General features: G+C 39.9%; 1 protein-coding gene across 2 annotated transcripts in view; it reads right to left on the bottom strand.

The window, feature by feature from the left end:
- Positions 1–12117, bottom strand: part of si:dkey-1d7.3 (transmembrane protein 132D) — a 50839-nt gene that overhangs the window by 16824 nt on the left and 21898 nt on the right. For both annotated transcript variants that reach the window (XM_061734328.1, XM_061734329.1), the window contains exon 5: positions 8551–8694. In XM_061734328.1, coding sequence (XP_061590312.1) covers positions 8551–8694 — 144 coding nt within the window. The remainder of the gene's footprint in view (positions 1–8550; positions 8695–12117) is intronic.

Below are 12117 nucleotides of genomic sequence, written 5' to 3'. Positions count from 1 at the left end.
AGTAGATCAGCTGGCACTTTGGTTTGCGGGTGATGTCAAGTTTGCACACGTTTTAACACACGCAAACCTTTAGTAAATCGGGCCCTTAGTACCAAAGCTCTTTACAGTGGTTTGTAAGTAAAACTAACAGCACTGTAAACCTGAACATTCTAGCATAGAGAGGGTCAATCAAAATTGGAGTCAACCCCTACTGGTCATTCAATGAACTGCAATTTCCATACTCAAGCAACTGGTAAGCTTTGAAACCTGATTTCTCCTTGGTGCTCTTGCCTTGTGCTTGCATGTGTTCCCTGACCAATAATTATTAAACCTATAAGATTAATTTTTCATCTTCTCACCCTTTTCTGGTGCTTTACTTCAACTGAGAACTTAAAATGTTTTGATATAAGCATCTGTAGTTATCCATGTTTCACGCAAACAAATATACTTTACATCATAGCTGCCCATTTTGCTGCCGTGTTTGATCAATTTTAATGCTTTATCTTCCAATCCCAGCCTCTGCTCTCCCCCTTTTTTTTTCTGCTCAGTTTGAAAATCCGTGAGCAGACACATGAAACATGCTCGGAATGTGTGAATGTGTAAACATTTTATCTGCGCAACTTATTGTTAAAGTTTGACATTAATATTGAACACAGCACAGAATTCAATGGTTTGAAAAGTAATGCAGACCTGATGTTCAACGCTATGAATAACAAATGACAAGAGAGAGAAAAAGAAGTCCACGGCAAACTAACTGTTTGTAAAGGCTGTTCTATAACTATATAACTGTAATGAGACCAATTTGTTTAGGCACAGTGCTCTTCAGAAGCTAAGTTCTGTTTGAAGCAGAATGGGTATATCACGCAATTAAAGCAATAAGGATGTAAATACAGAGGGGCGGCTGCATGAAGCAGCAGGAAAATGCAAGATAAAAATTTAAGCTGCAAGCAGCGATGAACGGGCCCTCGCACCCTTGTGCACGTTAAGGCGTGCTGCAGTGGAAACGCTTGTATGACTTGCATGTAGATTCTTCAGGCCTGGACATTTAGCGGATGACACCACCCACGACTCTCTATATCAAACCATTCAAAAGTTATGGCAGAAAGTAGGAAATATCAGATATCGACCAATCAGATGAAGGGGGGGGCACGCGTTTTGGCATCTAGCGTCGCCCGGTAACGCTTTTGACTGAGAAAAGTAATGCACATCGTCGCAGGATCGAGACGCACATTTTGATGTATAACACACCTCGGTGCACGTTAAGGTTCGGGCGAAGAAGCGGCCGAAGGCATATGGCAAATGGCATAAATTGCGCCAAAATTACAAGATTAATTGAAAATGGCTTACTTCCTGTTCGGTTTCGGCCATGGCGCCAAGAGACTTTTCTTTAATTTGCGACATGATACAGGAGTGTAGCGATTTTCGTGCATGTACATCAAACCGTATTGTGGGGCTTCAGGCACAAAGTTTTCTAGGTTTTCTAGGCTTCTGTTGAGCCATTAGGCCACGCCCATTAACGCAAACCATTAAATATCAAGTTTTTCGCCAGGCCTGGTTCGCATGCAAAATTTGGTCACTTTTGGGGCATGTATAGGGGGGCAATAGGGCCTTCGCACTGTCAAAGCTCGGGCCCTAATTATTGAATGAGGGGGCACGGTGGCGCAGCTGGTAGTGCAGCCGTCTCACAGCTAGAAGGTTCTGTGTTCAATTCTTGCCGGGGACGCTGTGGGTGCTGAGGGCGTGTTAACGTCCCCCATGACTTCAGCACCCACACCCTGGGTGGAGTTGGCGAAAGGGCCTTTCTGTGTGGAGTATTCTACCTGTGTTCCCTTGGGTAGCTAATGTGAGCTACACTCACAAAAACATGCAGCAGTCCTTGGCTATACACTGCCCCCTCTGGTCAGTTGGCTGTTAAAAAAAAAATACACATGATGTGTTGTTAAACTTTCATTAACTTGCATTATAAAAAGAAAAAATGGGAAATTGACAGGATATGAGTAAGAAACTTTGTACTGTATTAAACAAGCCCCGCGGCAAAATAATCATGGCCCGTAATATTGATAAGTCTCGATGTTATTGGATATGCTTTCTATTCTTGGGTAATTGAGGAAATATGTTTCCTACTTATTAATGCTCCATATACATATCTCTGTTTCTAATTTTAGACATGTCTGTAATGCATTCTGGCTATTCTAAAGCAGTGAAATCGTTCTGTCTGAGGCTGTGTGTGCAGAGAATGTCAGATCCTGCTTGTGATCCTTGTGGATGCCCTCACCCTAGTTGGACATGCATTTAAATTGCAGATTATTTGCTAAATTTAAACCTCACAGATTAAACAGGGATTTACTACTGTTACTTTTTAAATAAATAATTCCCTCTGAAAACACATAGATGCCTTCTTCACTGTGGAGTTTCGTTACTTGTTCAGGGAAGAGCAATGGATATAAAAGCTGTCACTGATTATAAAAATGTGGTCTATACATGAGAAATCCAATGTGTATGGACGACTGAGCCTTTAACCAACAAAGACTGCCAGAGGATCTTCATTTTGTCAACAAAGGGATGAGAAAATTGTTGAAACTATCTTTGATTTGTTAGGGGAGCAAAGATTAACGGATACCAATCAGGACACTATTATGAAACTAAATGCTGCTCTAAAAGCACAATTTAGAGCAAGGCACCCTGCTTTCAAGATGTTTTCGGCATTTTTCCTTGGATGTTTATACATTTTTGAACAATGAAAATACAATGAAAAGCTACATTCTGAACACATTTCAAGAGGACACAGAAGGAGAGAAAGCAGTTTTTTTAAAGCAGGTTTTGTACAAACTCTGAGTATGATAAAAATGAAATGAGGGAAAACAAATATAAAATTAAAGCTGCAAGCAGCGATGAACGGGCCCTCGCGCGTGCAATTTTCACCCATAAAGATCAAGTACTCAAAACCGAGTCCGATGACACCACCCATGACTCTCTATGTCAAACCATTCAAAAGTTATAGCAGAAAATAGGGACTATCAAGTATCGACCAATCAGAAGAAGGGGCGGGGCTAATTTGCTACAATTATGTTCAAGGACTCAAAATCGAGTCAGATGACACCACCCCCGACTCTCTATGTCAAACCATTCAAAAGTTATGGCAGAAAGTAGGAACTATCAAATATGGACCAATCAGATGAAGGGGGGGCGCGCTTTTTGGCGTCTAGCGTCGCCACGGTAACGCTTTTGAACGAGAAAAGTAATGCGCGTCGTTGCAGGATGGAGACGCACACTTGATGTATAACACAACTGGGTGCACGTTACGGTTCGGGTCGTATTAACTGCCGAAGGAATGGCATAAATTGCGCCAAAATGACACGATTAATTCAAAATGGCCGACTTCCTGTTCAGTTTCGGCCATGGCGCCAAGAGACTTTTCTTTAAGTTGCGACATGATACAGGTGTGTACCGATTTTCGTGCATGTACGTCAAACCGTATTGTGGGGCTTGAGGCACAAAGTTTTCTATGGGGCGCTCTTGAGCCATTTTGCCACGCCCATTAATGCAAACCATTAAATATCAAATTTATCGCCAGGCCTGGCTTGTGTGCAAAATTTGGTGAGTTTTTTGGGCACGTTTATTGGGGCAAAAAGGCCTTCCTTTTGTCGGAAAAATAAAAAGGAAAAGGAAAAGGAGGAAAAAAAAAGGAAAATCCCTACAGATACAATAGGGCCTATTGAATAGGGTCTTCGCACTGTCAGTGCTCGGGCCCTAATAAACTGGAGAAAGAGCGATAAGTTAATAACCCTCTCTCAGAAGTTGAGATAGCTTATACACTGAGTCTGTTTCCATGGTAACTTACTATGTGAACCCTTTCCTTTCATAAAGTGGAAATTGGTTCGATTTAATCAGGCAATCAATCTTATTACATACATTTTGGAGATATCTGTGAACAATGACAATGTTGTTATATTGAAAAGGAGACTCCACTGGTTAGAAAAGAGCTGTATTTGTGTCAGAAAAAGGATCTTAAGGATCCAAATAGATTAGATTGTTTGGTATCTCACAATGATTTTGTCGATGTTGTCGTTAGGGAGTTACAGTTTTTGTGCAGTTAGATGTAAAGATGATCTTATCCATGCAAAGATCATCTGTTGTGGCTGTGTCCTGACTTCACACCAAATATTTTGTGTTGTCTTCTTTGTTATTTTTGCTAATGGGAGTCTTCTTTATAGCATCAGGGATTCCAAATATATTATAAAGACAATTCTGCGGAAAGTTACCCATTTTTGCAGCCTAATAGCTATTTCCTGGCAATGAACTGACCAGATCCATCAAAACAGAATTTCACAGAATTTTCACAAAAATGCTTTTGAGCATGTTATGTATAATTACCTGGAGGAATTATGTTTTTATACTTCTTTTGAACTTCTACAACTGTTTCCATGGTTTTTCACCAGCACCTTCCTAAATTACACCACTTGTCAATCAGGACATTTTATATTTAAAGGGGACCTATTATGGCATTTAATGTATATTTTAAACAGGCCTTGAATGTCTTAAAAACAATCAAAAGCTTGTTTTTTCTACATAAATCAGAAATTCAGCTTCATGTCTCTATTTTTACCGCTTCCAACCTCCTCTCTATGAGGGATTCTGAGGGGAGGGGAGGCTATGATAATGAGGCTCTGTGCTGATTGGCTGCCTGAATGACGTGTAGCAGGGGAGGGCACAAAGCCTCGCTCCGGGCAGAAGAGCCGGCTCCGTACACTATTAAAGTGTGTCCCATGCGAGCGAGCGAGCTTCAGCGACAAAATCAATTCCATTGCTTTATTTTTTTTGTATTGGACTGTCCTAACTGGCCGCGGGTTTAATGGTTTCAGTGTGGACAGAGAGCGTCTGATGTCACGCAGCGCAACGCTATAGTTGGACGCTCGCATGCATTTATGCACGGTGTAAACGACTCCCTGGGATCTTAAGGCCTGAATTAGGGTTCTGCGTTAAATTGACGCGTAACCTACGCCGTAGGACTGCGTTGGTGTAACGCGTAACCATAAATCAGCCTTTAGTTACCTGAAGGGGGGACCGGGTCACCTCGTCTTCACACTAATTCACACAGGAAGATTTAATTGAATTACACCACCACAGTTCTTTACTCCGATTCCTCATCATTTCATTTCTTATGTTACAAGACAAATTAATCATGTTGACTGTAAATAAATCACAACACTGAATGTTCACAAATGGCAACTTTATTGTTAAAAAAAAAAAAAAAATTGTAAACATCATATACAGCACTTATATACACCATACACTGTTTATATACACAAAGTTTTATATAAATAACATTTATGCACTATTGCTGGCTCAAGGAAGAACCGCGCATGTCTTCTGAAGGTGTCGTTGAACAGCTTCAGGTGCATTGCTTGGAAGATCTGAAACCATCGACAGAAAAAAATTACTAATAGAGTTCTGGTGAGTGGCTCCGGTGAGTAACACCGGAGCTCCGAGCTAAGCTAAATACTTAGCCCATGCAAAAATCATACTTGTAGACAAATATAAATAACATAAAAAATTAACGTCACTTACCGCTGACTCGTGTGCAGTTGCCGAGTCCGTACTGTTGGTACTGATCCTTTTATGAGGGTAAGTGTCGATGCAAAACCTAATTTTTACTGTCCCTCGTTGTTGAAACAGCCACACGATACACTTATACGCTTCGAAACAATGGTGGAAGCTCCGGCCGGCGGAGTTAGTTGTGGGCGTGGTTTCATGCAGTGGAAGCCAACCTATGGAAATCACTCCCGTCGTCACGTAAGGACAGGAGCAGAATCGGAACGGCTCGTATTGCTCATTTGATTAATTTGTCTTTTAAACTTAGTCTTTTTCCTGAGGACTGGAAATGTGCCATTGTCACACCTGTTTTTAAATCTGGAGACCACCTTGAAGCTAGTAACTATCGTCCCATAAGCATATTGCCAGTATTTTCAAAAGTTGCTGAGAAGGTTGTCTATGAGCAACTGACATCATTTCTTAACACCAGCAACTTTGGTCTAAATCATATGCAATTTGGTTTTAGAGCCAATCATTCCACTGAGACTGCCTCCTTACATTTAATAGAGCAAATTAAATCACCGCTCGATAAAGGAGGAGTAGTTGGTGCTGTATTTTTAGACTTGCGTAAAGCATTTGATACAGTGAACCACAGTGTCTTAATATCAAAACTCTCTAAATTTAACTTTTCTCCTAGAGTTCTAGCTTGGATGTCGTCATATTTATCAAACAGGAGGCAATGTGTCAAAGTTCGTAATGCACAGTCCAGTTACATGAAATGCACTATGGGGGTTCCACAAGGATCGGTATTAGGTCCTTTATTGTTTAGTCTTTATATCAATGATCTTGCTGAACAATGTGATGATGTCGATCTGAAGATGTACGCAGATGATACTGTTGTAAATGTACATGCTAAAACAACTGACATGGCAGCTGCTAAGCTAACAACTGCACTGGAGAGAATCACTCTTCGGCTTGATCAATCATGTTTGAGTTTAAATGTAAACAAAACAAAATGCATGTTTTTTTTCTAAAACTTTGGTTCAACTCCCTGATGTTGAGGTCCTCGTCAAAGGTGAACGGATTGACATAGTTACTGAATTGAAATATCTTGGCATGACTCTAGACCCAAATTTAAAGTTTAAGAAACATGTCAAAAAAATGGCTACAATCATAAAATATAATCTACTTAATTTTAAATACATTAGAAATTGTCTTTCTCTGGATGCAGCCAAGTTATTTATGCACGCAATGATCCTGTCCCATATGTCATACTGTATCACCTGCTGGGGGCAGGCTGGTGACTCTACCCTGAAACCTTTGGAGTCTTTATATAAACAAACTTTAAAAACATTAGACAAAAAGCCAATTCGCTACCATCATTGCAGAATACTTGAGAAACACAACCTATTGAGTTTTGTGAATTTTAGGTAATTTGCCAATTTGTGCATGGTTTTTAAAATTGTAAATGGTTTGGCCCCACAGCCATTGTGTGACTTTGTTCACACTCGCTCGTTAAGCTCCTTCAGGTCCACTAGGATATCCTCAATACTAAATTGCACTATACCATTTCGCCGCACTGTAACTGGGCAATCAGCTTTTTCTGTAAGAGCCACAAACCAGTGGAATACCTTACCTAATACTGTAACGAGCAGTAGCTCTCTCAGAGTCTTTAAAGCCAACTTGAAAAATCTGATAAAAGCGGCTCAGCTCTGTAACCATTAATTTGGGCTCTCTTCTGGGTGTGTGTATGTGGGATAAGGGATGGGTGGGTGGGTGGGTGGGGTGTCGGTGTGGGGAGATTGCACGCAGATGTGTGCAGCCATGTTGTTTTAAATTGTGTTCTAGATATCCGTGTATTTTTCTTGGTATTGTATTACTTGTTACTGTATTTCTTTTTTATTATGACCTGTCAAGGGACTGCAGATGCAAATTAGCTTAAAGCTATAATCTGGTACAGTGCATCAGATGGCAACATTTATGTTTTAACTGTACACTGTCCCTTTTTAAATAAAAAAAAAAAAAAAAAAGAAGTCACATCACACTGGATGGCTCATCCGGGCGGGTGTACAGATACTGCAGAATTTGGTTGTTTTCCTCCTTCTCTGAGTTGGCAGGGTGAGGGGAGACCACTTTATATATGTTAAAGCAAGAAAAAACGTGTTTTTCATAATAGGTCCCCTTTAACCGTCATTATTTCAATAACACATTCAATGGCTGTATGATTTCTCTCATGCCAACTCTCTTTGCTTTGCTGCTATAGCTGTGCTACTTTTCCACCTAAAGATTCAAGTTCACTATGTTATTGTAATTAAAGCTCTTATTCAAACAAAACAAAAGTAGGAGGATCTCTTACGTTAATTTGCGGTGCCATGGTAAATCATGGATTTAAAGCTCCAATGATGATACTTCAAGTAACTCTAAATATTCTGATTTGAAATGGCAAACTGAGTTTCTCATCTCAGGATTTTTCAGGTCTGAGTTAGTATTTTGATACCTTTTGTTGCTCCTCCTTTTCAAATAAAAGAAGGCCCCTGTTGTGCTATCCATTGAAAGAGAAAACAACTTACTTTTTCTCTTCTATATGCATCAATTTTTGCTGCTGTCTTTTTCTGCTCCTAGTGTCCCAGCCGCATGGATCCATTACACAACGGTCACATTGCTCTGCTTAGTGTGCAAACTGAGTGCTGGGATCATAAGCTCAATGTCAAATGCCATATGGTGAGATGCAGCTTTTGTTCGTAATACTTTGACTCACACTCACACACGCTCAGACAAGAAGGGATCCTACTGAGTGTGATGTTGCGGTAACAGTGGGTGTGTTAGAGACAGCAGAATATTTAATAATTTTTGTATGTGTCACAAGATGGAGTCACAGTAAGAGCTGTGTGCAAATGACAACTAAATTTCATTTAAACTGCCATTTAAAAACAACTGCTGCAATAGTTTTATTTTTCTTTGTGTAAAAAAACTTGTATTTATAATTATTAACCAGTAAATTAGTCCAGGTTGATTATACCTTCTGTTTTCATCACTTACCTTGACTATATCTTCCTCAGTCGAACTACAACTGGTGTAGTTTGTGACATCAGAGACAGAGCCATTCGCCTCAACAGACAGACTTTTCACAGGGACTGTAACCATTTTACCCGTCAGCACAGCAGTATTCAAGACATCTGTGGTCTGAAAGAAGAGGAGGGCACAAAAAGAGCACGTCAGTTGTCTGGGTTGGTACAGTGTCACAAGCTCATTTGCTGCTGTGTTCAAAGACAATGGAAAAATACAAAGAATGGGCTGTTTTTGGCAATTTTTTTTTTGTTTGTTTGTTTTGTCATGACATTTGACTGAGACACTTGCTGAGATTAGCAGTGTTTATTTCCATTGCTGAATATCAGTTGCATTCTCACCCGTCTGGCAGCAGTTCAAGTGTCCTTAGGGCAATGTGTTGGCTTATTGTCCTAATTTTCTAAATCTGCTGCATTGCAACCGAAACTTTAATCTTTTTTTTCTCTTATAAGCTACTTCAGGTTTCAACCTAAGATATATTTAAGCACATGTACTGTATGAGGGTTTATGTATTTTACATTTATGCATACATATAGCTTCCTACAGTAGTTTGCTAACCATGGATTGTGATATAGTACACGCCATACAATATGTATTATTGCAAGACATGATGAATGAAGGACAAATCAAATTTGATGTACTCTTTTTTTCTTTCCCTCCCACAATTAATAAAGGACTTTATATTGGTATGAGCAGTTAAAGATCATGGTAATTTTGAAAAGTTGTTTCAGGCTTTTGCTCCCACACGTCAATGTGTTGTTTGGGAGGATGTATTTTTGTTACATTTTATTATCATGCATGTCTTACTGTATTTCTTTAATTTTTCAAGACTATGAGTTTCTGAGGAGGAAAATATGTATGTGTGAGATTAATCAAACCTTTGAATTAGTCTTGTCCTTATGAAACTATCAGAATCAGAATCAGAATCAGGTTTATTAGGTCAGCTTGGAAAACTGCCTGTTTTCCACATGCTTGTCACATTTTTGTTAACAACTGTCTCATTGTCCTTGAGGTTAACTGGAGGTTAGCTGGACGCATCTGTTCAGAGTTCCTGTTTTAGTCAGAAAGGCATTTGACCTATGTGACCCGTTGCTTTTAAAGACTTTAAGCTAAAGATGTCTGTTTGTTTCTTTATACCAAGATTAGTTCCTCTTTAACTGGAAATATCACATGTGTGACCTTTTAACCCCGATGTCTGTTTCCTCCCATTGTCCATTCACTGTCTACTATTGGCTGTCTTAAAATGGTCATGTTCCTGTCACAAATTCTCAATAAAAAGCTGATGCTGCAAGAAGATCTTGGGAGAAGAGCTTGGGAGTTCTCTGTGAGGGCCTGCGGGCCCTGCACTCCTCTGCTCTCCTCCCCACATTTCTGCAGAAAGCCTTAAAAATCATTCTAACAGCCTCTGTGTCTTTCCTTGTTTATGTTATGTTGATTTGGGACTCCAACAGTAGTGTCTGGGTTGTGATCTCATCTGTTAAAATGGCCACTTTGTTATAAGGATTTTGGGCCTCTCTGGCCTGGTTTTTTGGCCATTGAAATGTACTTTTCTCAGTCACGAGTTTCACTGAAGATAAAAATGTCACGATGTTTGATGGGTAACACACGTGGGACAGGCTTTCTTTCATCTGTCCCCTCTAAAAGCTTGAGGTGAGAGCATGTCGTTTTTCACAGTTGGCTTAGAAAGATACGACTGTGATGGCTGCATAAGCGTCCACACACGCACACCAAACTAAAAGTCTGGTAAAAATTTTTTGGTTTCATGAATTTCACAAATACTTTAGGTATAGCTTACACTTATTAATTTTGTATATTTCATCTTTTTTATTAACAATTTTTGGCAATAGTTAACTGACTCAGTGCAAAGTTGACTAATTAGGGCCCGAGGACTGACTGAGTGCGTAGGCCCTATTGTATCTGTAGGAATTGTTCTCGTTCTCGTTTTTGTTGTCCCCCTAAACGTGCCCCAAAAGTCACCAGATTTTGCACGCAAGCCAGGCCTGGTGAAAAATTTGATATTTAATGGTTTCCATTAATGGGCGTGGCCTAATGGCTCAACAGCGCCCCCTAGAAAACTTTGTGCCTCAAGCCCCACAATACGGTTTGACGTACATGCACGAAAATCGGTACACATCTGTATCATGTCGCAACTCAAAGAAAAGTCTCTTGGCACCATGGCCGAAACCGAACAGGAAGTCGGCCATTTTGAATTCATCGTGTAATTTTGGCGCAATTTATGCCATTTTCATGTGTCTTTAACGAACTCCTCCTAGCAGGATCGTCCGTTCGACATAAAACTCGCTCAGGAGACACAAAAGAGATTAATGATGAAATGTTATCAAAGTCGTGAGTTTTTGATTTAACTTCAATGTTAAACAGGAAGTGATACCAGTAGCTGATTGGTCGACATTTGATAGATCTTATTTTCTGCTGTAACTTTTGAATGGTTTGACATAAAAACTCGTGGGTGGTGTCATCAGACTTGGTTTTGAGTCCTTGACCATAATTGGTGCAAATTAGCCCCGCCCCTTCTTCTGATTGGTCGATAGTTGATAGATCCTATTTTCTGCTATATCTTTTGAATGGTTTTACATAAAGAGTCATGGGTGGTGTCATCGGACTTAGTTTTGAGTCCTTGACCTTTATTGGTGAAAATTGCACGAGCGAGGACCCGTTCATCGCTGCTTGCAGCTTTAATTTATTTTGTCACCTTGTTGATTTGGTTATTATTCTTTAAGTAATACATCTTTCTTTGAGTTGCCAGTTCCGGAGAGGCTGCGGTGAAGGGAAAGTTGCCAGGCCTGTTGAAAAGAATCCCAGCTGCTACAGATCTGTTCAAGATATTAAGATGTAGATAAGGGTTTAGTAAAAGTTTAGGTTTCCTTTTTTGGTTGTTTTGTGTTTTTTTCCTTTATTTGGGGAGTTTGGATGGGCATTTCCCCATGGTATAGTTTTTTTGTTGTAACTTGTTAGTAGATATTCTGTTTCCCCCTTTTGTGTCAAAATGGCATGATCAGTCAGTATATACGTCTCCCTCATGTGTCAGTTAGGGAGGGTCAGTTTGTGATTCAGTTTCCACGGTGTTGTAGTTTCGGTTTGCTGAGGACCCAAATGCAGGAGAGCAGGAGCCAGGAGTTGCAAAAACCAAGGATTTATTAATCAAAAAACCAAGAACTAAAAGCGCTGCAGAGCAGGGTTAACAAAAACACGGGAGCAAAAACCAAAAACCTGACAGGACACATGGAGGAAGGAAAACAGTACGGACCGACAGGGAACAAAGGAATGACAAGACCAGATATACACAGGCGATAACGAGACACGACGAGACATAGGTGCAGACACAATCAGGGCAAATGGGAAACAGGAGGGACAGAACTGAAACTCAAACTGGGGGGAAGTGTCAAACCCTGACACACAGTTGGTTTTGTTAAAGTTTAATTTTTTTTAACCTATTTTATGAGTCCAAAAGCTGTTGCTTTTTTTTTTTTTTTTTTTAATTTCTTGCAAATAAAAGTTAAATAATCTTTTTCTAAAATGTAT

Source organism: Cololabis saira, chromosome 11 (assembly GCF_033807715.1).
Source record: "Cololabis saira isolate AMF1-May2022 chromosome 11, fColSai1.1, whole genome shotgun sequence".
NCBI lineage: Eukaryota > Metazoa > Chordata > Actinopteri > Beloniformes > Belonidae > Cololabis > Cololabis saira.
The sequence above is the reverse complement of the archived record's forward strand: the minus strand, read 5'-3'. Positions and strand labels throughout refer to the sequence as shown.